Source organism: Callorhinus ursinus, unplaced genomic scaffold, assembly GCF_003265705.2.
Source record: "Callorhinus ursinus isolate GAN/ISIS: 27379988/994484 unplaced genomic scaffold, GSC_fseal_2.0 scaffold19, whole genome shotgun sequence".
Taxonomy (NCBI): Eukaryota; Metazoa; Chordata; class Mammalia; order Carnivora; family Otariidae; genus Callorhinus; species Callorhinus ursinus.
In genome coordinates, this window is record NW_027397081.1 from 24630807 (window position 1) to 24658058 (window position 27252).

Genomic DNA, 27252 nt, shown 5'->3' on the forward strand with positions numbered 1-27252 from the left:
TCCTCAGGGCTTTATTGGATGTAAGTATATTAATGGTTGCTAGAGGTTCGATGGGAATTTGCATGAAGAAAGAGACGCCGGATAGCAGAATGCCTTAATCCTAATAAAGGAATATTTGAAAGCACAGATTTCCACCGAATAACCCAGAAGGATTCCAGTTTTTCAGCTCTCTTAACCATCAAAAGGAGTAGATTTTATAAGATCATTTCACTTCCAGCAATCCCCAAGCATGCTGTTAATGAGCAGAACAGACCAGAAGGAATGTGTTCTGACCCTCCAGTTTATGAAGGGACTACAGAGTCATAAAACCTCATGACAGTGGGCCACCAGAGAATTCTGGCTTCCTCCAGCTTTTCATACCTCATTTCCTTTAGCTTTGTCAGTAGATCAAATTGCGGTGCCGGCACACTTATAGGCACAGACTAATCTCCCATGTAGGCCAGTTGCGTCCAGTGTTACGGCCACTGACAAAGTGCACAACTCTTAGCCCGTCAGACTTCGTACTGATCTCAATCAGAAGGACCAGAGCGTGTGTAGGAATATGAACAAACTCATGCCCAGGCCTGGGAAAACAGAACCATCCCCAGTGAAAACTACCACAACCACCGCTTTGTGTGCCCAAGACACATTGGAGTGATCATCAGGAGTGGTACAGGGAAGAGGCATGCCTGTAACCACAGGGTCTTTCCCCCCAGGGTAAGCCGGTGTCCAGACAACATATGGTCTTATTTGCCATCTTCCCACCCCTCCCACATCGCCCAGGAGAAAGTCCACCCTCAGCAGGAGGGATGTCACCTGTTCGGTCGGTTACAGTTAACACACATGTCAGCTGCCGGTCTGTTACAGGTAACACACAATAACTGACACTTTTGGAAAGCATGTGCACTGTTTCAGAGATTTAATATATGAATCAACACGCTGAAAACATTTTGATTCCTAAAGGAGCTTTGAGTCCCATTCTTCCCAGGATAGATTCAAAATAATGGAGGTGGAGGACCGAATGAGACATTCACAGTAAAACCCTTCCCTAGAGATCAATCCTTATATTAAGCTGGTCCCTTTGAGAAAGATGCAGTGTTGGCCCTCAGAGAAAAACACACCTCGTGTTTACCTCCCTGAGGGGTCACAGACCATCCCTTTCCTTTCCACGAGTCTTCTTTAGAAACAGCATTTCAGTACAAACTCAAGGCAGAAAAACACAAGATCCCTTTTTCTCAGAAGCACTAGCAGTATTGTCCCTTCTAAACTGGCATTGTGCCTTTAAACTCTTCACTGCCTTCTTGGAAGATCAGGAAATATTCTTTTAACAGATTTGTAGCCCTTTATCCCACCTAACACAAATTGGAAGAAATATCACCACCATGTTCAGATCAAGCATTCTTTCTTCAGGAAAGTATTCACTGAGATTTCTAGAGTGATGATTTAGCCTCTAAATGTACCATGTGAGATCATTTGGGCCAAAACCCAACTTGGGCTACAGTGTCTGGATGCACCATAAAGCAGGTTGAGTTCAGTGTTCCTCTCCACGTTGGATACATAGAGATGCAAGGTCCATGGCTTGAGCCTTCCCTTGCTCTTCAGGAAACACAGCATGACCCAGACTAAGATGAAAGCTCCAACAACCAGGGTTGGAGAAGCTCAGAGCCTCACAGATTTTCTTGGGGTACCTACCAGTCTTTTCTTACTGTCTCTGATTAGTTCATCTCCTCCAACCAACCAAAAATGGCTCTCTGAGGGAGACCATTTTTCCCTTGATAAAAGCCAATATTAAAAGTGACTTATTTCTTATCAGTAGAATAAAAACGAGAATATGGTTTTTCCCTGATCCTATCTAAAGCTCATAACTTCTTCAAGGAGAATTTTAAGATCTCATTTGGCCTGTCCATTAAACTTTTGATGATTTTGTTTCTATCAACACTGCATGACTTCAAATAATCATATTCAAGATACCAAGTGAACTCCTATGGCTTCCATACTGCTATTTCCTGTAAGAATATTGCATGTTCTAATGCAGTTGCCTTGTAGAGCTACCTGTCTTGTAAAATCATGGCTGTGGGATTCAGGGGCATGGTGCTGATAGACGTTGAAGGCTCTTGTCCTAATTTCATATCCTCAAATTGTTGATTGCTTCCTAATACTTCTAGTCACTAGGTATCTTCAAGACTTTGCTTTACTCCTGTTGAAAAACCACTGTCACATTTTGGTGTCATCTGTTTCATTGACTTCTGACAAGCTGAAGTTGGGATTGTCATAGCCTCTCTTCATCCTGGCTCTAGCATCTTTCTCGTTATAAAGGCACAAGGCACAATGAGGAGTCTCCACTTCCACAGTCTTACTAAAGTTATGGAAATCCACTCGGTATTTCCCTTCCTTAGTCTTGGATACCATGGGAGCAAAACGGTAGCCCCAGAGCACCTCTTCTGGGACATAGGATGTTCGGACTTGGCAGGTAGCACTGGTTGATTCCACTGTGCCATCTAAAAACACTACTAACTCAAAGTCTTGCTGGGGAAGAGTTTCTGCTGCCATGTGGAAGAAGGGGCTGTTTTGATCAATGACATGGTAAATTGTCAATGGGGAGATGAAGAATAAATTTTCATTCCCTGCATCAACTACAAAGTTGATATTGATCTGGTCCAAAATAATAGTCTCTCCTTCAGGAGTGACTGTGGTCCTCAGGAGCTTTCCATATATGTGACTCCCAATAAGGAGGCTCTTCCTAAGATTAACCACTCGGATTAGGAGACAAAGCTTCCCGCCCCGCTTACTGATCACTGCGTTCTTGCTGAATGTAATGGTCTTGGCACGTTTTTTGGGTCTGGAGATCTTGGCTAAAATGGCACCACACATGAAAGAATTGATGATGACTCCAAGTATAGACTGGAAGATAAGAAGGAAAATGGCAGTGCCACATTGTTCTGTCACACACCTGAATCCATATCCAATAGTCACTTGTGTTTCCAGAGAAAACAGAAAAGCTGAGGTCAAGCCATTAATGTTCTCCACACAAGGGGTGTGGTTGACAGAAGGATGGAACTCAGGGAGATCTTTGTGAATGTAGGCTACCGCATACCACAGAAGACCAAAGAAGAACCAACTCCCCAAGAAGGTTGAAATGAAGATGGTCATTTTGTATCTCCATTTGAGGTCAAGCACAGTTGTCCAGATGTCCACAAAGAATATAAACCTTGACTGGGCCTCCACGTTGCCAAACTCTATGTTGCACCTTCCATCTTTGGAGACCAGTCTTGCTCTTTGCCGAGAATGCCCCAAAAAGTGAGCAACAAACCATTTCCGAAGATGTTTGAACATTCTTTCTGTCAACACTCTGATCTGAAACACATCAAAAACAAACAAAATGAAATGATGTTTACAGCAGCAGTGGACTAGGTGCGTCACATGAAGAGCTAACTATATATGAAAGGCCATTCAAAACAATCTGAATTACTGAGCATTCAGAAAAGCTGACAGTTTATTCTGGATACTGCAACACTATTTTCAACAGAAACTTTCCACCAAAAGACTATATTGCTTAGATATAAAGAGGGAAAATAATTACAGAGAGATCGAAATGGAAGGAACTTAAGAGGGCATGTATTCGAATGTTTCCTGACCTTAGTCAGTGGCACACAAACTTAAAAATGCTTGTGATAACCAATTATGACCTGTACTATGATTTATCTGGTATTACTCTTTAAATCAATTCTCCTTTTCCTTTAATAGATGTTTGCCTTCTGCTAAGCAAAAATATCTGTGAAAGCAGAAGCTGGAAGGACTACTTATATTTTTTGTAAAATATAAAAATAAATAACCATAAAAAAGATTCATTGCTCTACTACCTAAAGCATCTTCTTTACTGCTATTATCACTCAGTATCAAAAGGAATCTTGACCAATTCAATTTTCTCATTTATCCAGTGAAGGAACGGAGATTCAGAAAATTTTAATGATATAGCCAGAGTCGTGTACTAACCAGTGGCAGGATGACAACTAAAAACATAAACCATAAGGTTCCCTGCTTCCAGTACAGAGGAACCTCTAATATGCTGCATCTCAGTTATTAAATTTTATATTCTAAAGTCAGATTTGTTTGAAACATTTTAAGACAAATATTGGTCAACTTCCTTTTTTTTTTTTTTTTAATGTTTGAGACTATTTAGAACAGAGTTCCTCAATACATTTTGGTCAAGTCCTACCCTATGATCTCAGCAGTTTGCTCAGTGGAGCTACAAGCCTGTTTCCTTTTTCTCTCCATGATGTGCCAAGATTCCTAAGAGGAATGGTATCATGGTCACCATCAATAGCTCATGCTTTCTTCCCTGATTCTAAGCTGAAGGACTGGGAAGCTCTGATTTAAATAATACTCCAAATAATTCTCCATAAAGGTAGAACCATGCTTTATTCACTCCTCTACCCCAGCTGCTAGCACAGTCTATGGACACTCGATAGTTATTCAATGAGCGTAAATGGAATAATGCAATGAATGAAGTAAGCTCTTCAAAATACCATCTACTCAATGGTTTCTTGTTGATGACATTATTATGACTTCCAGTTTACAGCAAAAAAAGTGAAGGGATTTTCCCCTAAACAGCCAACAATGATGAAAGCCACAGTCATCAACACTAGACTACCTCCTCCCCTAGATGTGCCCTCCCCCACTCTAAGGTGTGCCCACCATGGTTAGCAATGTCTTCGCGGTATTTTTAATTAAATGCAAATATGTTTCTAAAATAGATTTCAAAATCCCCCTTCAAAAATATGTTTATTCATACAAACCAGGAAGCGAAACCAACTTAGTGATACATTTTAAACAAAAGTACTATCCCACACTGTTGTGTTCACAGCCTTAAGCCAGGTGAAAACATAAGAAGCCAACACCAGTGGTAAAAAGAAAACCACAGCCATGGTGATTTGAAATTTTGAGGACAAGTTCTATAGATACAGAGAAAGAAAATGCTACCAGGAGAGCAAACAGCAGTGCACACACTCAGAGGGCCCTGCCCACATCCCACCCAACCCTCATGGACCTCAAGTCCCCAAAGAGTCGTAGGGGTTGGTCTCAGGTGAGGCACCCTGAAGAAGAGTCTGCTCCCTCCCCAGCCTCTCTCCTTTCTCTGCACACACATAGTTTAACCTGGTTTACGTTCCTCCCTCTCCTGGGTTCATGGAAGCTAACACACTGTCTTAAAAGCTCTTCGTAGAAATAAAATAATAATTCTCAAGCCAACATTTATCAGGCGAATCCATATTCTCTTTGTCACACATTATATTTCCAGAGTTGGCTCCCAAAGCACAACTTCTGAGTTTTTCTTCCTCACAACTTCTCTTCCAGTCTCTCCTAAGTTCATTTCATTTTCGAAGATAAAGAATATTTCTATAGAGTGAATAAGTAACCTCTGATTTATCTCTTGGATAAGTCTGGGCTTCCTTGCCTGCATTAGAAATAAAATATCTGCCTGGCCTTGCAAAGAGCTAAAACAAAAGCAGTCAGCTTATAATGCTTTCCCAGACCGTCTGCACTTACCAACATCCTAAGCATATTCCAACCCGATGTATCCATGTCTGGGGAAAGCAAGGAAGTGGCCTTGGGAGTTGATCTCTGTCTGCAGATTGATTTCCTTTAGACTCGGCCTAATTTATTTTAGGGTTTGGTCAGTGGACTGATGCTAATTTCTATTAGCTTGAAAACATTTAATTTGATAGTGGAGTTGGGTGGCTTAAACCAAGGCAATTGGTTGTTCTCAGACTGAGCCCCAAGCTGGGTATGTATTTTTTTTTTCAGACCTCACATGGCTTGAATACCGTCATGCTAAGACATGACAACCCCCCAGCTAAGGTCCCTGGGCAGCAGGCATGGCTTGAGTTCCAGCATTTTTCTCCTCTCCTTTGCCACGCTCTATATAGCTCTCTTGTTGTTTCTCATAGGTCATGCCTATTAGCTTTCCACCAGAAAGAATTAGTTATCATCGATCTCTGAGCCTGTTCTCTGAAATACACTGAGATCCTGAGATTTCCAAATGTTCACAAAGATACAGGTAAATATATAGACTTAGATCAGTACATATTCATAAGATGAAAGTAAGGTCACCCCAGGAAGAAACAAGATATCAGGTCAATCTCTCTATACAATAGTCTCTGTTATGTAAGAAACAGATTTAAAGCAGTCTTTATTGTTGGAGTTATTTTATAAAATCTGGCATTTACTGAAGGTAGTTTTCACATGTACTGTGTTGGCCAGTGCTGTTGATTTATTTACTCAAAGAGTGAGAAGAATGATACCTAGAGAAGGTAAGAATATGGGATAAATCCATCCCTTGACCAAACCCATCATTCACATGGCAGACCCATCGTAATCAGCACATAGCCTACTTTGCTTAGACAATGACATCTAATCTAACCACAGACAGAGCAAATATGCATTTTTTGTACTATGGGCTCGTCAGAGATTGGCCCTGGTTGTCTATGTTGTGTCGCATGTACGGTTTTTAGGTTACTTTCTATTGAAATCAGTAAATCTTAATAGCAAGCAAAGGGCTGTACTTGAGCTAATATTTACCAAGGTACTCTTAGTGGCCTGGCAAAGCAAGTGAATTCTATTATTGCCATTTTTTTTTCCTTCAGTGCTCCAGATATTCTTGTTCTGTAAAGAGTCCATTCTCAGAAAATAGACTTTTTGTACACTTTCCAAACACTGAGTATATGCTTATTGTGTAGGATTTCAAAAACAAATTAAATCTGCTCCCGTTCTCAAGAGGCTTACAGTCAAATGGGGAAGTGAGCTCAGGAAACCAGCAATTACAATGTGGTGTGGTGTGTATATGCCCAAAAGAACACCTTTTCTAAAAGGTCTCTATCAGATGGGTATCCACTCTCTGCACAATACTTCAGTGGACAGAAAGCTCACTGTCTTTTTGCATTCATTAATTTATTTTTCTATCATGACTCGACCATGTTGAGTTGCTGCTAGTATGTGTGTCAGGCACTGCGCTAGACATTAGAGAAGCAATCCTTTACCAAATGGGCACTCTCCTTGTCACTTTGAAGAAGCTTCCAGTCAAGTGTGTGTGGGGGGGAGGTGTCAGGGTGAGAAACAGCGGGAGTGCTCTGGGGAGAATCTTATCTGAGGTGCTATCGAGGGCAAGGCCTGAGGATGGTGTTAAACTCACATGTCGTAGGAACTATAAATATTTGTTGAGTGATGACAAAGAAATCCATCAACCCATGCATAAAAGCAATGAGTTATATGGGTCCCCTTCTAATGGCGATATTTTATAAGAGACACACCTGGGTGTGAAGTTTGAGCCAACTACACTGTAATCGTGTGTGACCCAGGCAGGGGCAGCAGAAGAAAGAAAGTGTGAGGGGCTGAAAGAGGAGCCAGGTGACTGGACAACAGGGTCTCAGCAAGACACGAGGCTGGAAAGGCAAGCAAGGGCCATACACACTCAGTGGTGGAATGCCACGTGAGATATTTTCATTATTGACTCAAATAATGAAACCGTATGAAGAACACTGGTCTAGTTCTGCTTCAGGGACAACTCATGATAATTCTAAAGAAGCCTGAAGTCTCTTCTGCTTATGAGACCTTCAAATTCCTGAAAATAAACATGCTTTCCTCCTGAATCTCCTTCTGTCCACAAAAATGCCCCCTTCGTTTGCATGAAACACCCACATCAACTAAAACCCTTCATGAAACGAGGTGCCCATGGCTCGTGCTCATTGATGATGTTGAAAGAATCAATGCAGAAGGTGTGCATTTGCAGGTGTGCACCTGAGAATGGTGGATTTGTGGCTTCCTACAGCATTCACCACAAAGCCTCCTGCCCAGTGCCAGCAAATGCTCCACGTCCACAGTATCAGAGGGAGGAAAGCAAAGTGACTTGGCTTTTACTGCCTCTTATTTAGAATCACAAAGGCCATCATTTCTCTTAAGAGATGGGAAACCATTTACTTGAGTCAGCCTTTTTGTCACACCTCTCACCGCCTTACTTCCATTTCGGACACTTCTCCAGAGTTGAGATTTTATGTAAGACGTAGAACCTACGAGTTCTGGGTCCTGAGCGCAGAAATCAAATGATTTTCTGTAGTTCCTTTGCAACTGCGGTGGAGGAGAAATTCAAGTGTCCGTGAAATTTTACTGCTTTGTTTAAGGCAACAGTCAACTGAATTCAAAAACACTGCTGAGGACCAAGCGCAGCAAGGCATAGAACGGGATTCTGGGGCATGGTCTCAGCCTTCTTCATTAACATAATCAAGCCAACGCTTGACTTACAGAACATTTACCGTGTTATCAGGTGCTAGGCTAGGAAACAAAGAATTAAGGACACAGGCCCTGCTCCCCAGGCGCTCACAGATAAGAAGTGATTGAATTATCGAGGTGCTACCCCGAAAGGGTTAAGGACAGGGTTGAAAGCCACCACCAAAGAGGAGACCCAGCAGGCTGGGTGTCAAGCTTATGTTCTTCAACACACAACTTCGCTAAGGTGTGTTGCACCTAACTGCTATGCAGAGCACTTCCTGTTTTCTATGAAAATGATCTCAAGCTATTGTAGGCTAGCCACCCAGATGGATTTGCAAACACTCAGGACCCTGACAAACACTGAGTCATCTAGCTCCCGGATTACCCCCAGAACCTACTGGAGAAGGGGGCTGTTGCCCTTTCCTTTGGTAGCTCCGGGAGAAGTCCCTGCTGCTGTCTTAAGCACTATCAGGCAGCTCACTTGGGGTCAACAGGGGCCCTTCTTAAATAGACCTTGGCAAGGCCGGTAGAAACCAATTTTCCTGGTCTCGTGGCACATAAAAGGGCACCTGAATCTCAAGACTCTTCCAGGCTAGATGTAGGAATGCATTTCAGGAACATCTCACCTTTCTTTTGGGGGTAAGGGTTTTCCCAGATCTGGTCCACTGTGAAGCCCCAAGTCTGCTTGTGTCCAGGATGGGAACACAACACAGGCCTTCCTGGGTGCCTGGTTCCTTCCCACGAAAATAGTGTGGGACCAAGAGTCAGGGAATCACAAGGTTTAAGGGTGTTGGTGCTCTCAGAAAGGACACCGTGTTCTGTAGACGTCTCTGGAGCCAGCTGGTCCAGTAGCATTACTGGAATAACTGCACAGGTGTGCCAGGCACGGAGATTAAGAGAGGATGGGAGGACCTGGTCCAGGTGTTCGTGGCCCAGGTAATAACCGAAGGCAGCGTGGCAGGTGGAAGGAACCCAGCTTGGGTAAGCAGAGACATGGACTTGAACACCAGCTCTGTCGCTTAATGACCAGGGGCCCTGAGAAAGCCACACCGTCTTTCTGAACCTCCGTGTCCCCACCTGTGAAATGGCTATTAAAATACACTTTCAAAGACTGCAGTGTGTTCTCAGTGCAATCACATAGGTAAAGTTCCTAGAACATAATGATCAGGCAATAAATAGTAAGAACTGTTATTATTAGTCCACAAATTTAAATGTGTGCCACAGTTCACCCAGGTGTCACTGACCCAGGCCATTTGGAGCCTCTGCTGTGTGGAGTTAAATGGGCTGTATTGGAGACAGGAGCCAGGTGAAGGCAAAGGCTTGTAGGTAAGTGACAAAGGTCGCACCAGAGTGCCTGTGAACTGTACTGGCTCCAGAGCCCGTCCTCCCACATGGAACCAAAGACCCGGGAAAGGGGAATGTGTTTTTATAAAGGCTTTGTCTATAACCACAGCAGAAGGCTTATCTTGCAGAGGAGGAAAGAAGATACAGAGAACAAGAATGATTCTTAACAAGCCTGCCCAGAGGTGTGGTGGTACCTGGCGTGACGCTGTCCTTCTCCTACCACAGACATTGACTAGGCCTTGATCATATTACTGAATATAGACACATATGCACCCCGCAAAGGGTTTTGGCACTGCTAGGGGCTTCCTGGCTCTCCCCACTAGGGCTCTGTGTTCTTCTGTTCAACGCGAATAGTTTCTTGCAAAACATTGACATCAGACAAGACCATTCTGTAGTCAGGTCTGAACACAGACAAAAACCTGAACGTTGTCCAAACCACAAAAATGACCCAAATCCCCCTACGTGGGCTATTAGAAGTGATCGCTGCTTCTTTACCAATAATGACGTTCGCTGTCCACCAGTCTTCTCCCCTTCCAAATGATAAGATTTATTGACATAATCACTCATAGAATTACTCTGAATTACTGACATCTAACCCAGAGCAAAGCATTGCTTCTTTAAATCTTCCCCAAATCACCTAAACAAGCCCAAATCCTCTTTAAGTATTTTCTAGCACCCAGGGAGGTTCCCCACATTTCTTCATGGTGTGTGTTCTCACTAACTGCAAAAAGCCAATTTGCTCAATTACAGGGGTGTTCCTGGTGCTCTTCGGCTGGGATGCATTAACACCACTAAAGGACAGAAGAACACACAGAAGAAAAGGTGTAACTAAGAAGTCATAAAGCCATTTTACAGGCCATATGTTCACTTTACACATTTGTTTGCTTTTGTATCCGGATGTGAAGAATCAAGGAAATAACCAAGTTTAAATACAAAAAGTCATGAAGAGGAGTTAAAATTTTTCAGATGCAGGCTTTAAGTTCTAGCTAGCTATCTTGCTGACCACGACCACTGGTCATCCTGAGATAATTATACTCTCACCACAAAGACCTCTATTTCTACACGGCGCGTGGACTGGATCCTAGCAGGAAATGTCAAGAGGTGTGATGTTCCCACTAATTCAGTCAGCCTGTGAGCTAGTGAAGCTGGACCCAAGCAAGATGTCTGCAGGGTCTTCCCAGCCTTTGGTGACAACATGCATTTGCTGTGGAATCAGGAACCGATACTTTGGAAGCTGGATGCTTATTCTGTGTGTATTTTCAACATTGTTTCCTTATTGTTCTTCATAATTGTCCCTTAAGGTACTTAGGAAATGCTAGCCTGTCTCAGCTATGCGAAGAATGACCAAAAGGAGTCACTTCATCCCTGCCGGGCTCACAGTTTTGGAGAGAAAGCAACACGCCCCTGGGGGCTGTGAGGAGCGGTGACAGCGGAGTGAGAGGGCACTAGAAGACAAGAGAAACTCACAGACACACAGGTGGATCCACTTGGTTTCAGTTCCAAAGGTTTTCTAAGAATTCTTCTCTTCTAAACTTCAGGGAGTTCAGCTCTTTACCAAGAAGGCATTGCTTGATTGGGTCTGAGTGGACTGAGCCGCAGCTAACAGAGAAAGTCGAGGTAAAAGTAAAGATGCACATCTCAAACTGAATGAAGAGAAAGACCAGGGCAGAGAAAAGTCTCCCGAGAGTGGGAAATGGCTATTAAGATGCCATGGAGGGCTTCAGTACCCTGCTGCGCGCTTTAGGACACGGAGTCGCACACTCCTGCATTCTGTGTGAACAGCGCCCTCTAGAGCACAATGCAAATGGTGCCCCATTGGAGCCGTGAAATTCTGGGGTCCGGAAAGCCTCCTCCGATGTTGGCCCAGGCACAGGAGTTAAAATCTTTTACCTATATTATGGTGTTGAATTCTCATGATAAACCTAGGAGTTGGGGAACTGAGGTTCAGCGAAGTTTAGCAATTTTCCTCAAGGTCACAAAGCAAAAAGCCCAAAGAGCAAAGATTAGAAGAATCTAGATCTGCCTGACTGAGAAGCCCTTGCTTTTAAGCCCTATGGCGTACTCACAACAGCTACCTAACAATGTAGAGGGAAGGCAAACATTTTTTCAGCACCTACTTACTATGCACCAGAAATGGTGATAGTGCAGAGATCACATAGCAAGTAAGAGCTAGCAAGAGACAAAACCTTTTTTTGAAGACACAAAACCTGAAAAGATAAGGAGAGTTTGGACTGGTGGACAGGGGATAGGCTTCCAGGGACAAGCAAAAGCATGGACAAAAGCACGAGAAAAGGGGAGAGAGGCAGAGTGTGTTCGAGGCCGTGGGGGCCCCATGGAGAGGATCCAGGGCCAACTGGTTTGGATCCACAGGTGCGTGTTGGCAGAGAAGGCCACAGGCCCCCATGCCACAAGAAGGACCTCATAATGCTGCGCAGAGTTCGAAAAGGGTCATGATGCCAAAGTAATTAAGACGCAAGTGTGGAAGCAGCTGAAGACGTACTGTCAAGCATGGTGTTTTCTTCGGAAACTTCTACAGATTGTCCTGGCTTGAGCCAACTGTTGGTGATGGCCTGAAGTTATGGCAATGACATCTTCCATTTGGAGACATTTCTAAATTATCTATAGAGTGCAGTTACTTCACCGACCCCAGTCAGAAGTTCGTTGATAGTGAGGCCAGTGAGGGAGGATGGGGAGCCTCCTCCCCAGTGGAAGAGGAGGCTCTGCGAGTGATGGTGACCTGAGCCCGGTGTCCTCACTGCTCGAGCGGGAGAGCAAAGCACCGTGGCCTTGGAGTTGGTCAGTTCAGCAATACTGAGTGGCCAAGGTCATGCCTGGGCAACAGCAAGGACACAGACAAAGGAAGACACATGGGGAACACTGGGGCTCCACTCTTCCTCCTCCCAACCCCAGCCTGGCTACTTGGTTTCAACCTAAAGGCCATTTTTCAGAAAGAAACTTACGTGTCAGTTTCTCAAAGACAGAAGAGTCCCTGACCACACACTCCCCATTTAAATCAGGTTCCTTTCTCTTACAATAGTTTTTACTGCACTCATTACTTTGGGCCGGGCGGGTTAGTTTTTACAGTCACTTCAACTTACACATTTAGCTTTGTGCTGGTTTGGGGGCTCTGACCTCAACCATATCCTCCACTGCTACATCCCCAGTGTCAGCCTCCAGTAGATCCTCAATAAACATTTGTCAAGGAAATAAACAGCTCCAGCAAGGTGTGAGCGACTCAAAGCACTTGGTTTTCAGAAGGGGACCTGGGGCGGGGAACAGAGCCTAACACTGCTCTCTAATGGCAGGACTCGGGCTCCACAGCACCAGGACTGGGCAGATGATTGGGCCATGTGGCCTCGGGCTCCCCATAACCAAACCCTTATCTGGCTTTTTTCTAGCCTGGGTGGTCCGCTGCCTTGTTTACAGAGAAGTCAATGTGAGCATCAAGCCACTTGCCTCTGTCTGAAGAGGGGCAGGAGACGACTTTCAAAGCTCCAAGTATCACCGAAACTTGCAGTGGCCAACAGAGCTCCCTGGTTTGGGCTTGGAATGTGCCAACTTGCTTTTGTCAGGATGCACCCAGGATCGGGGTGGAAGCCCGGTAGGAAAGACACCTGGTAAAACACAGCAGACATGGTTGTTGTCTGTAGCAAGAGGACAGATCCTGGGTGAAATTTCAATCAGTCCTTCCAAGGAGCAACTGGGACCCCTCCACAAAGGAAGGGGTAAGAAGGATCAGTTCTAAGACCCCTCCCATGCACTCAGGCCGGACCTCTGGAGGGTCACTATCCTACCTGTTGAATTCTAGTTTCTTTTTCTTAAGATTTTATTTATTTATTTATTTGAGAGAGAGAGAGAGAGCAAGCGGGAGCAGGGGAAGAGGCAGAGGGAGAGGGAGAAGTAGACTCCCCACTGATCAGGGAGCCCCATGCAGGACTTGATCCCAGGACCCCTGGATCAAGACCTGAGCTGAAGGCAGATGCTTAACCAACTGAGCCACCCAGGCACCCCTGACTTCTAGATTCTAATGAACCTATGACAGAAAGTGGAATTAACACAATGATCCAAAGATGTTTCTAGTCTTGTCGTACATGGTCAATTTTCAGAAGTGTTCCATGCAAGCTTGAAAAGAATGTTTGCAGCCAGCAGTGTTCTGTGTCTCTGGGTCCAGCTTATTAATTGTTTTGTTCAAGCCTTGTAGTTATTGAATGTTCCTCTATTCTGTTCCAGAAAGAGGTATACAAAGATGTTTCTAGTCTCATGGCCTTTTTATTCTCACGTCTCCTCAAAAGAACTCCATGTCCAGGTCTAGATATATAATCTGGAACCAATGTATGGTGTTCTCAAAAGATGGTATGTGGGGGCACCTGGGTGGCTCAGTCTTTAAGCGTCTGCCTTCAGCTCAGGTCATGGTCCCAGGGTCCTGGGATCGAGCCCCGCATCGGGCTCCCCCACTCCGCAGGAAGCCTTCTTCTCCCTCTCCCACTCCCCCTGCTTGTGTTCCTTCTCTCGCTGTGTCTTTCTCTGATAAATAAATAAAATCTTTAAAAAAAAAAAAGGTATGTGAACAGAAGTCGCTTGTATATAGTAAGTCATATTACATATGCGTTAAGATATTAGGTATTTTTAAAAATCCTTTACTGGATTATTTATAAAGTGAGGAATGATTTTTGCAAATAAAATAATCATCCTCTCACTTGTTTATCTTGTAAAAGTATGTGTTGGGGGGAGTTTGTTTGTCTGACAACTGTGCACACGTACAATGAAATAATTCTTAAATTCCATCTTTTGAGCCACCCACCTCAAATGGCACCAGGATGGAGTAAAAGAATTTAAATGTTTACAAAAAGTATTTGGGGCACCTGGGTGGCTCAGTCGTTCAGCGGCTGCTTTCAGTTCAGGTCATGATCACAGAGTTCCTGGATTGAGCTCCGTGTCAGGCTCCCTGCTCAGCAAGGAGTCTGCTTCTCCTTCTCTCTCTCCCTCTTCTCCTGGCTCATGCTCTCTCCCTTTCTCTCACCCGGTCAAATGAATAAATAAAAATCTTTAAAAAAAAAAAAAAGCTGTATTTGTTATCAGTGCAGAGATCCTGTTTTTAGGGTGACCCTTCTAGTTCTCTGTGGTTTGGGTTGGTGTTACATGGACCCAGTCTTTCCAGCCCAGAAATGAACAAATTCCTTGTGGACTGGAAATCCTGAACATACTTCCCTGGGTGCCTGCGACAGGAACGTATACTTTGTTTTTAAGAAAACATACAGAATTCCAAGCCTTGACAATTTCTAAAATAGGGGCCCAATTCAGCTAAAACCTGAGTGATGGCACCCGGGGACTAAAATTCATGATGTTGTGCCCAAGGTGAAGGGTGTCGCGTTGGTGGGATAGCCCAGCTCTGATAGATGTGCAAAAGACAAGGCACAGAACACCAGGTTCTTGAGTTTGGAGGGAAACTCTGGATGCCTTCTCCTCTCACATCCTAGCTTATGTTTAAGATCCCCTATCAGAGCTGCCTCAAGTGGCTCCCAGGTTAAGATTGAAGAAGTGGGTATGTGGGGTTTGGATCTGGAGTGAGTCACTTACCAGCTCTAACACTGGCTGCTACCTAACCTCTCAGTGTGTTCATCTGAGAAATGGGGATATTCGTAAACACCTTGCAAATGGCTGGAAAGAGCTTCAACAACACTTGGACATGGAACGTGATAAAGCCCTTAATATCCTCAGTATCGGCACCTCCAACTCTAATTTCCTTTCCAGTAACAGGCTGCAACCCACTGACAGACCCAGTGATGTTATTATCTGCCATGACTTTCATTCTGGGCTTCCCTACGCCAGTGTCCAAGCTGCAGGAACATCGGGCTTCCCGGAAAGGTGATGAGAAGGGCAAGGCCCACGGATAAACCACAGAGCAGGGGATTCGCTGGAGATCCAGCGTTCCTGTTGATTCTATTGCTCTGCCCCAGGGAGCTTCTGAGGGTCAATGATTACCAGCTTTGGCTTGGGTTCTGCCTAACCATCAGAGTTGCATTAATGGGGCGGCACACCACCCACACTCCCATGTCCAAGTACTTTCTGGGAAAGCCCCGGAGGCAGAGAGAAGCAGAGCCAGCAGCCTCAGTGACCCTGTCGTTCCATGCCATAGAGCCGCCCTTGGGCCCATGCTGAATTCCTCTTCTTGCGGCTCTTCTTGTCGCCAGGCCGAGCCCACCCCAGGCACACTCTCGGAATGGACCTGACTCCTGACTCCTCACAAGCTCGATGAGCTACTCCAGCCATTGTGCCGACCTGCTCTTGACCAATCCTCACCCCTGCCGCTGAAACGAGGAGGCGGAGGCGGGCAGGAAAGGGGGAACATTTCCCAGACCTGAGGGCCATGCCAGAGCTACCTGCCTCCCGAAAGAAGGCCTTCGGGGCCCACAGCGGCCCTGCTGACGCAATTTCTCTCATTCCTGCCGTTTCTTTTTACTCAATGGTGTGTATAATGACCTGGTAAGGTGAAGTGGGACTCCACCCCATTTCCCCTTCTTGGCCCTTCTAGCCTCATCAAACCCAACCAAAAGAAGATTTCCTGTCTCAAAAACTGTTATTTAACCTCTCTGAGCTGCAGTTTTTCCTAATAAATCAGTGACAGTAATACCCATTTTGTCATTATGGGGATTAAATGGGAAATACACAATGTCCACAAAAACTTGCACACAAATGTTTATACCAGCATTATTTGCAAGCGCCAAGAAGTGGAGACAACCCAAATGCCCATCAACTCATGAATCAACAGGTAAGACAGGGCACAGCGGTAATATGAAATATTGTTCGGCCATAAAGAAGGCACAAAGTACTACAACACGGAAGAGTCTTGGAAGCACTTTGCGAAGTGGAAGGAGCAGAAGCGGCATTATTCCATCACTAGGCGAATCTGCAGAGAGAGTAAGTTAGACTGGTAGTTGCTGGCAGTATGGAAAGAGGGGCATGAGGAATGCCTGCCAATGGGTATGAACTTCCTTTCTGCGCTGATGACCATGTTCTAACATTGATATGGTGATGGTCGCACGATTTTGTGAACATGCTAAGCAACCATGATTGTACATTTTAAGTGGAGGGATTGTATAGTATGGGAATTATATTATACAGAAAAAAAGTACACATGTAAGGGGCCTATTGCACAGTAGGGACTCAACAAACTCCTTCCTCCTTCACCCTCCAGCACCAGCCAGAAGCACTATGCTAGGTGTTTACTGGGCCCTGGAGGTACAGAAAGATTCTTCTGCTTGTCCTCACTCCTAAACAAGAACTCTACTAGAATTTGGAGAGATGTCTCTTCTCCCCACATCTGTGGGAGAAACTCTTCTTTCCCAGCCTGCCCAGGTAGTGACCGGTGGAGCTGTTGAGGCAGAATGTTGGTGCCTCCCACTCTGCACCCTCCCCTGGGCTCCTCGGAACGGAGAACCACTCTTGGTATGACCCTGACCTGGCAGTTCCGGGTGAAGGGTCATCTCAGCCCTGCCCACTCGCCCCTCACACCTCCCAGGCCTGGGGGTCAGGCCAAAGTCATGTGCCTACGGTTCCCCAAAGCAGGTCTGCAGTTCCCCAAAGCAGGCAGGTCCACGGACTTGCAGGCTATCTGATGGGATGCCCAGAGGGGGTCTTGACCTCACTCCATGCATCACCCACCACCCCCGCCATGCTCACATGTCCCCCATCGCTTGTTCATCCTCTCGTGCTCCCCTGGGAGCTCAGCTTCATCCATTCCCTCTCTCTTCTCCTCTCAGTATGTGTTTTATTTTCATTTTTCCCAGCATCTTGTTCCTTACCCACGGCCCTTGTTTTATTCCTGGAGCCAGTAACGTTAATAACCAAGTCTTAATTACACCAACCTCTTTGGAGGCTCAGCACTATCTCATAGACAGGCCAGAATCCCATGGGACCCTTTAAAGCCCCTCCTCGCCCCCACATCCCTCCCATATCATTCCTTCCTTCTGCCCCATACACACCAAAGAGAGAGACGAAGGGGACATGGAGAATGATTGATTGGCTTGGTGGGTGGGGGGGAGGTGGTCTTTGGTGCTTCTGTGGTTGTCCGCTGAGGCGGAGAGCTGTGTGGAACCCACATTCAGGGCCTCTGCAGGGAATGACAGAAAACCACCTGCTATGCATTCCTGGAGGCTGGCCCCTTTCTCCCTCTCTCTCTCGCTCTCTTGCTCTTTTTTTTTTTTTTTTTTTTTTTTTTTTAGGAATTTCCTTGCATGCTTCCTGAACAAGAGCCATTATCAAGAGAAAGAAAGAATGTATCAGGCCACCCTGTCTGTATTTTCAGCTGCCTAACTTAAAAAAAAAAATCCTCACCTGGATTAATATAGATCTTAGGGACCTGTGTGATGACACAGTATCAGGACCAAAGCTGATCTTGTCAAGTATCCTAAATAAATGATGCTTTGGGGGGAAGAAACTGAGGTATAGCCCCTGTCCTGTTATGAGCACTAATTCCTAGGAAAAGAAAGGAGTCCAGTCTACCTGGAGAGTGGGTGCAGGCGCCCCGGAGTCTCTGGCCTTGAAACCCGTGGTCCTAGGTCAGCCCCGAATTCCAGTTCCGCAGCTGACTGGTCCGGGACGGAGTGCCCGCCTGCGTTTTTACACAGCTGGTTTCCCAATGTAATCGATTAAGCCTGGAAAACAAAAAAGAAAGAAAAGTCACTAAGAAAAGCTGAGGAACAATAAAGATCCTAGAGCTCATTGTGAGTTGTTTATGTTTGCTTTTTTTTTTTTCTTTCTCTCTCTCTCTTTTTCTCTTTTAGATGTGTCTGTCTGTCTTGCTGCTCTGCCCAGACCTGCATGGGGTACCCTCCAGCCAACGCCTCTGTGTTCTGGTTCTTGTCCCTCCATACGCCCACCATATTCCCAATAAATGTTCCCATTTTCAGTGATGGGTTTTCCCATCATCATTTTCGTCCTGCCATGGTCCATCTTGCTAAGGCTTTCCTGTGCTGCGCTGGTCAGGATAGAGAAAGACAGGATGGAAGGAAGACCAGTAACAATGGCGAAGAGATTGACTGCAGGGTTTGGCACTGACCAAAATGCTGTGGCTCCCTGGCACTGGGAGGGTGTGAGGTCCAAGCCGTGGGCAGCACAAAAACTGAGAACATCATTGCAAAAGGCCAGCTGGTGGGGTTGACAAAGCAAGGAGGGATTCACAGATGTCCTGAAGGTAGTGAAGAGGTGGGCTGGAAGGTGCTGTAGACCTTGGCCTGGACTCTATGCCTTCTACTTGTCAACAGAATAAATGAATCTGCTTCTCTGAACCTGAGTGTTCATCATAAAAAATGGAACTAGGAACACCTGTTTCACAGTGCTGAGGTGGGAATCAGTGTAAGAACACCCAGCAGGGGGTCCCACACATTAAAAACTTAATAAGGTCCCTCTGCTTCAAGGGCCAAGGAGGCCTGGGAAAGAGGCAGCCAAAGGTTGAGTTGACACTTAGGGAATAATTTTAATTCCCATGTCTGGATCTGAGCAAGTGGCTGGCTCAAGGACCAGCAGGACCTCTATGAGCTGCGCAAGAAATGTTGGGAAGGGCACGTAGTCTCGCCTGGGGGAGATGCCAGGCCTTGGTAGGATTCTTCTGCCTCCCTCACCTCTTCACCCCCCCACCCCCAGCTCATCGAGAAGGCTCTCCCACCAGAACCTTTGGGAAGGAGAGATAGCATGCTCCAGGCTGCTTGAAAGGGGACCGATGAGGCTTATCTTTGTATACCTGAGGCACAGAGGGAGATTTTGTCCATTTGGCTGCTAGGGGAAAATTAACAAAAGGGAGGAAAGCCTGAGGACCAGAAAAAAAAAAAAAAAAAAGATTGCCCATAAATCGATGAAATTAGATTAGACCATGAAGATACAATTGTGCCAGACCAATTGAATTTCCTCTGAGGTTAGCATGACCAGACTTCCAGATCCAGAGGCAGCTGGAGCTCAGGGCTTGGTGATGGCACCTTTCTCTAAAAGCTCTTAGCAGGGGTTCAGGTCCTGTGATTGGGCTGGGGGTGGGGGAAAGCTGCCTCTTCCCCGCCGAGTACCGGGGCAACACATCTGGGTACGATCATCTTGGGTTGAAAATTCTCCCAAAAATGTTCCTACTACCCTCCTACTTGCCTTCTTAGCACCTAATACAACCTATGTTATCATTGATTTTGTTTAATTGGGGCCTTTCTCAGCTCGGTCAATGGTACAACCACCCACTACTTCAGGCAAAACCTTGATTCAGTCTTGACTCTCTTTTCTTTCTCTCATCCCCATTCAGCAAGATTCGTCAGCAAGCCTCGTCTGCTCTTTCAATAAAGCCATATCCAGAACCTATCAGTCTTCTTCACCCTACCCCTGTTGCTGCCACCTTTTCCAAACCACGTACGTTCTTAAGGGGGCTACAGGATCTCTCTGCTGGCTGTCCCTCCTCCCCATGATACATTCCCCAAAGCAGATCATGTGGCTGTCCTGCTGAAGCCCCTCTCAGCTTCCTCTCGCCCTTATGACCTGAAGGCCCAGTATGACCCGGGCTCTGCCATACTCCCCAGCCCCACCTCATATCATGGTCTTGCCACCAACTCTGCTGCTCCAACATGCCATGCCACGTCCTGCCCTCATCTTTCAACGTGCTGTTCCCTCCTTGGAGAAAGCCCTGCTCTGGGTCTTCCCATGGCCAGCTCCTTCACATCACTCGGGACTCAGCCACACCATCCCCAGCAACAAGGCCCCTCAACACCCAATCTAAGGTGACGCCCCCTGCCTTGCCAACCCTGCCACTCCATTCTGCTTTAGCTTCTTCCCATCTCTTATCACTACAGATGTCATCTTGTTTGTGCTCCTCTTTATTACGTGTTTATCTCCTGTCTATCTCGTCTTTGCTAGAACGTGCACTTCCGGAGAACAGCCACCTCACTCTGCATCCTCAGCACCCACATCCATGGTGGGAACTCGACGAGTATTTCTCGAATGAGTGAAAGTCCGTGTCCTCCCCTGACTGAAAGGACAGTGTGGGGACTTGGTCTGATCTGTTTACCATTTCATATCCACAGCACCCACTGGGCTGCTCACATGAGAGAGAGAGAGAGAGAAGCGATTTTCCTCTAAATTACAGCTGAACAGGGCGCCTGGGTGGCTCAGTCGGTTAAGCGACTGCCTTCGGCTCAGGTCATGATCCTGGAGTCCCGGGATCGAGTCCCGCATCGGGCTCCCCGCTCAGCGGGGAGTCTGCTTCTCCCTCTGACCCTCTTCCCTCTCGTGCTCTCTATCTCTCATTCTCTCTCTCTCTCAAATAAATAAAATCTTTAAAAAAAAAATAAAATAAATTGCAGCTGAACACATTTTTTATTTGCTCACCTAACTAATGACCAAATAAACATCCAGTGATGGTATGAAGATGACACGTGGTGAATTCATAAATGCCAATGCCGAAAGGTGGCAGGGAGATCGTGCATGTTCATAAGCATTGCGTGCATTTGCGGGCATTTTTTCTCTCGTCTTTCAAAGTTAAGCTTAGATTTTCTACAGTGCATAGTGGCACATATATCTCATGTATTTAGAACCCAATGTTGTGCTTGGAAATGTGTATAAGAAATGCATATGTTTTTGAGAATTCTTTTACATGATCAGAAAACCACCTGTTTTTAGCATGGATTCACTTGGTCTTGGGTTTAAAGTTTTTAAGAGTGCTAAAGCAGCTGAGCCACGTGCAAAAGTTTGGAGAAGCTGAAGAGGTGGCTGAGATGGAGAGAGTAAGAGCACAGCAAGGCGCTGGGCTGGCCCCTGTCAGCGTGCAAGGGCAACTGGAAGCGAGGAGACAGTGCAAGCTACTGGCCAAGCACAAGTGCCCAGAGAAAAGCCCCACTCCTGCAGGAGGTGTGCGATCCAGTGCTGAGCCCTGAAAGGAAAGATACAGAGAAGAGCCATTACATAAGTCAACTACACACCACCGTACTTTACTGACAACTAACCACTGTTAGAATGGCACAGATTTCTGCTACAGCTAGTGTTTGTGGAATGGAGGGAGTGATGAATGAATGAAAACAGGAAGAGGCTGTATCTTTCAATATTATTTAAAGACGAAAGGAGGGGCGCCTGGGTGGTTCTGTTGGTTAAGTGGCCGGCTCTTGATCTCAGCTCAGGTCTCGATCTCAGGGTCATGAGTTCAAGCCCTGCATCGGGCTCCATGCTGGGCGTGGAGCCTCCTTACAAAACAAAACAAAAAGATGAATAAAAGAAACTGGCAATTAATAAAGGTTCCATGACATTTTCTTGAATCTAGTTTAGTATGGGGGTAGTTTTTCCTCTAACCCATGGGTCAACAATAGCTAACACTTATGGACCTTACTACGTTCCAGGCCCTCTCCACGCATACACTCAACAGTTACAACTGCTCTAGGACATAAACAATATCATTAGTATTCCAAGAGTATAGCGGGGAAAACCAAAGATCAGAGGAGCCGAGTTATTAATCCAAGTTCACAGAGCTAGAAAGTTAGAATTCAGCCTACTGTAGTTTCAACTGGTATATGTGTCCCTTGGGTCTAATTACTGGAAGAAACTCATTAAAATGCATTCCTTCAATGTGACTTTCTTTGGCACAGACAGAAGGCTGGCTGTGTATTCTCTACAAGATCCTCATACCAGCTGGGCAGATAGCCTCTCATATGTGGTTGGAGGCATACTGTAGGGTTTGGTTTTACTTAGCAGGACTGAGGTTGGAAGGTTGAAATTACTGCAGAGAAAAGAGAACGACACTTGCCGAATATCTCCCATGTGCCAGAAACTGGTTTTGCAGAAATGATTTCATTTACTCCTCACAGTGACCCCATGAAGTAGATAGCATTATCTCTATTTTACAAGGGAGGAAGTGAAGCATAGGGAGGTTAGACTGCTCAGAGGAGGCAGAGCTGGGATGAGAACCCAAGTCTTCTAGATCCTTCTACCACAAATCCCATAAGATTTGGCCCATATGACGCATGAATCCCGACGCCCACAGCTAGGGAGGACAGGCAGGAAGGCCAGCGGGAAAGACAGGCCCTCCAGTTGTTTCCTTTCTTTTTATCCTTCTTGCTTGCTCTTCTTTTTCTTGTTCTTCCTTGTCCCTCTGTCGATAAATACTTATTGAGAGTCCACCACATGCCAGGCTCTGTGCGAGGCACCTGGGATATAGAATGAACAAGATTGCTATTCAGGGAGGTGGAGAGTGCTGGACAGATAATAAAAAGGAACCAAATAAACTTGGTAATCATAGATCGTGCGAAGGGTTAAGAAAGCCACAGTTACCGGGGTGACCTTGACAAGTATCAGTAATCAGGAGGGCATGGGGCACCAAAGCCGGTGCGGGTAGCAATGCCAAGAAGAGAGATGAAAAGTACTCACTGGGGTCAAGGGCAAGCTCAAAGTCGGCCTCCTCACAAACCCACCCGGGCCAGGCGGGCTCCCTCGCTCCCTACTGGCACCTGCCCAAGGCACTGCTCAGGGAGTTCTGGAATTTCAGGCAGACTTAGAAAACCTGGAGAGCTCTGAAAGGAGCTTCCTCCACCCTATGGGAGCAAGCTTCAGTTTTCCCATCTGTCAAATAACAGTAATAATAATAATAATATCTACCTCCCAGGATCACCATACAGATAAAATCATGTCGGGTTTGGGAAAATTCAGGTGGATGAGGGACAGACTATATAAAAGTGAGTTGGAATTGTAGCAATAGAGAGCTCAGTTAGACATAAGGAAGAACCTTTTGACTGAAAGGATGATATGATGTTGTAACAGTTTTCCAATGAAGAATCTTGCCTATGTTGACAATTTAAAACAGAAGCAATAACTATCTGCCTCAAGTAAGTGCCTGACGCTTCATAGGTGTAGCAGGATGGGGAGAGTACATGGAAAAATGAATGCATTTTTAAAAGTGGATGTGACTTGCAGGAAGAGAAGTTTCGAGGAGCTCGGGAAGTCTCTCTGCTATCGCTAGGTCAGGTGTTCCAGAAGATTCTCTCTGAAGAAAAGTGGGGGTATCACCAATTGGAATATTGAAAAGCCACCCACTGCCACTGCAGGGGTGGGTCTTTGGGCTCCACACCAGCTTGACTAGGGGGCCCGAGGACGCATAGCCTGGAGGTTCTCACTGTAGGGCCAGGAGCTAGCAAGATGCAAGGAGAGCAGAAAGAAGGAAACGGTCTGGAGCTGCTCCAGAAGGTGAGAGGTTCTGAAACCCAGGTGTGATGCCAAGGAAGATCCGTGGAGACCGGGGGACCCAGCTCTACCCTGACCAGCTCATGTGACCCGGGCCTGATGCCATCATTTCCTTCGCTGAGGCATGGGGGACACGTTGCTGGCCCTGACTAGAATTTGAAAAGCAAAAACATGCCCTGCACAGTGGGATTACTTTTACGGACCCCGGGGCAGGAGAGTCCACAGTGCAGAGGTGGAAGCAGCCTCTCTCTGTTGGGTTCTGTGCCTCCACTCCATCCCCGGTCACAGGCAGGGCCTCGGGTGGCCGGGCATCTGGTCTCTAGTCAACAATAAAATATGCCTGGCTTTTTCCCGTATCTGCATTTGGAAATTAGCCTTTCCATGGTCTGACTGTTGGAGTCCCCGGGGCCCCCTTGCCCACATGGCTAAGTGGGCAAAGACAGAACCCACTGCAGGCTGGCTTCTGCCAGACTCCGCTACTGCGAAGTGGGCAGCCGAGGGGACTGAAGAGGTCTGCTTCCTGCAGGAGCACTCACCAGTAGCCGATGATCGGGCCAGGTGGGGGCGGGTTGGTTGGGATGGCACCACTAGAGGGGCTGGGGCACTTAGAACAGAGCAGCCAACATTCAGGAACAAGGAGGTCAGAACCTTGAGCATTAGGGCCAAGAGCAGGCAGGGCACAGAGGGGCGGGTGGCAGGGGAGGTGGGAGGAAGCCTTGATCTATTGGCTGCCTGGGCTTTATGGTACCTCTGGGGTCTTCCTGCAGGAAGAAAGCTGTAAGGCTCATTTATCCTGTAGACCCCGGCAGCCAGAAGTGGCCGTCCCTGAGACACACGTACACTATGCATCATTAGAAACACATATCTGTTCCTTGAAGCCACTAGACACAGTGGCGTCACTGAGGATTCATGTCTGTGGTGTGAGGGCACAAGACGAGAGTCAGAGCTCATGATAAGCCCCCTTACTGGACCCAGGAAAAGAAGAGACTTCCAAGAGCACCAAGTCATGCCCTGCCTGTGGGCTAGCAGCCCTGAACCACCTCCCAGACAGATGGACACGGGCTCCATGATTCCATAAGGACTCCAGTTCCCTCTGAGATCTCGTCCTGACTCTCAACACCTCTACGGCCCAAGCTTCTCCTTGATATCTACTCAAATTCTTAGGCTGAGGTTTGAATCCATGGTCATCTTGTCTTCAGTAGGTAGGAGAAAACCAGCCCCTGCCTATATTGGAAAGCAATTTTAGCCCACCACCCTTGGCCAACCTTCTCAAATGACGACCCATTTCCCATCTTCACTTCCCTGCCACTGTAGGCAGAGTCCTCAGGAGGAATGGGGCCACTTCGTGCCCCGAGTGCTGGATCTCCCCACTCACATTGCTCCAGGCGCCAGCCCAGAACTGGCACACGTCCCTCACCTTACCACACCCCTCCCTTCACTGCCACTAGACACTTAAAGAAGCATCTTTGTCTGTAGAAATCCAAAACTGCAAAGCCCACCACAGGCTGGAAACACGCAGCCAAAAGAACACATGTATAAAAAGGTGAATAAAATCCAATCTTGTGCACATTTTTCTCCACTTCTCAGCTAGCCTCTTTCCTCAGTGGACTTCAGCTCATCAGAGTCTTAACAGTGGTGAGCGTTTGCGATGGCTCTGGAAGGAAACCTTGAATCTCCCACACGATGGATCTGGGCAAAGCGAAGGAGCATGAAAAGCCCGAGCCCCTGAAGCTCTTCTCAGACCTGGTCCAGGGAAGCATTAGTTAGGACCTCTCAGGGCTTCTGTTCTCCCCTCCATCTGAGGGGATGGAGTGGCTGTGAGAGGAGACTAGCCTTCTATCCTCAACCACTCCACCTCACCCGGGGCCAACCTAGAAACAGACTCAGGAAGAGAACCCCATCAGTGAGAATGTGCCACACTCATGCCTATCACTCACACCTGTCCTTCCAGTGAGACCGAAACTTCTGCAGCATAGGGACTGTGTCTTCACACTTGAGAAAGGCCCAACACAGTGTGGACTTCCCCAGAGGCCTTCTGAGGTGACCTTCGGACCATTCCTGTGACTTATCTCTGAATCCGATTTGAGCTGTCTCTACTATATGCATAATTCATTAGCGGTCCAGATCCCTAGCAGCATCAGAATACCTTGATCCCTGAAATGGTCGACGGCACCGTCCAGCACAAAACTGGGATTACTCTTATCTCTCTGAACATAACATCACTGGACTTGAACTCCAAGGGACCAAATTTCAGGGAGTCTTTTCCTGTGAGAGTTAGCAACAGTTCCAGATTCTGTGGAGCTCCTCAAGGACAAATGGCAGAACTGGATAGAGCCAGAAAGCTCCCAAGAATTTAATCAAGGGCAGTGAACCATGAGTCTTCCCCTAGGGGTAGTCACCTGAGAGCGCTTTGGTTGTTCTAAGTGCAAAGACAGTATTAACCTGTTGCTTTCAATCGCATTGTGTTGCATATTTAAATCTGCTCCCTGGGGATATGGTGCCACATTGATACACCCTGTTAAATACAATTCCTGAATGCAAGCCAAGAAACAATGGTGTTTGTGTAATTGCAAGTGAGGTAGGGTGGTGGACATGGGGAAATTCTAAATAAATGGAAATTTCTGGCTTGTATCTCATAGAGTATTCAAGAAGAATCTTCTCTTAGAAGCATACGGGGGTGACGTGTCTAAGTAGAATGCAAAATTTACAAGGCTTAATAACTATAAGACATAATATGCGCACATGCCCACTGAGGCAGACTGTTACATCCTGGGAACAATTTTAGGAAAATAACAACAGACTTCTTTGAGGGAGAAAGCTACTGACCCAAAACAACATGGGGTGAATTCAGATCGGTATTTTTCCTGGGGACTTTGAGCAAGTCAATTCACTCCTCTAGACCTTAGTTTCTCCTTTTGCACAATGGGTGAGCTGGACTTTATGAATCTTTAGAATGATTGTTTAAAGTTAGTTCCAACGTTCTGCTTTTTAATGTGATGCTATTGGGTTGAATTTTATATTCACAGCTCGAATCCTTAATAAGAGTTTCCAGGAGCAACTACTTGGGGTCGAACATCTGTGGACTCTCGATAGTCTTGAAGTTGCCCAGTCTCTGCACTATTTTGGGTTTTTTTTGTTACTCCTCAAACAGAACCAGAGAGTTTCATGTGTAAGGGCCATGTTCTCTTTATTTGCTCACAGATTCTGACAAGGTAACAGCAAGGGCAGGGACACTTTCTCTGGACATTCTTCATAATAAGCTCAGCAAGGATGGCTTAGGATCATTCCATTTGGAGCCTAGAATGGACTCCTATGAGCCCTTTGACCTTAAGGTTCTTTCCCGTTTATTGTTGACTTTTTTAGGTGTCTACCTCCTATATGTCTCCACACTAATTTTTCCTTCATCTTTTTCCTTCTTTCCTTCCTTCCTTCCTTTCTTCCTTCCTTCCTTCCTTTTCTTTTTCTTTCTTTCTTTCTTTC

The 27252-nt window shown here is 46.2% G+C and overlaps 1 protein-coding gene across 3 annotated transcripts in view; it reads right to left on the reverse strand.

Annotated features, from left to right (window-relative positions):
- Positions 1-897: 897 nt before the first annotated feature.
- Positions 898-27252, reverse strand: part of KCNJ1 (potassium inwardly rectifying channel subfamily J member 1) — a 31302-nt gene continuing 4947 nt past the window's right edge. For 2 of the 3 annotated variants that reach the window (XM_073904048.1, XM_073904047.1), the window contains 2 exons: positions 18085-18236; positions 898-3333 (listed from right to left, as the gene is read on the reverse strand). In XM_073904048.1, the coding sequence (XP_073760149.1) occupies positions 2194-3312 (1119 nt within the window). In that variant the 5' untranslated portion in view covers positions 3313-3333; positions 18085-18236 and the 3' untranslated portion in view covers positions 898-2193. Of the gene's footprint in view, positions 3334-13044; positions 13197-18084; positions 18237-27252 lie in introns of those variants that run through there. The other variant, XR_012381606.1, reaches the window with a different exon arrangement.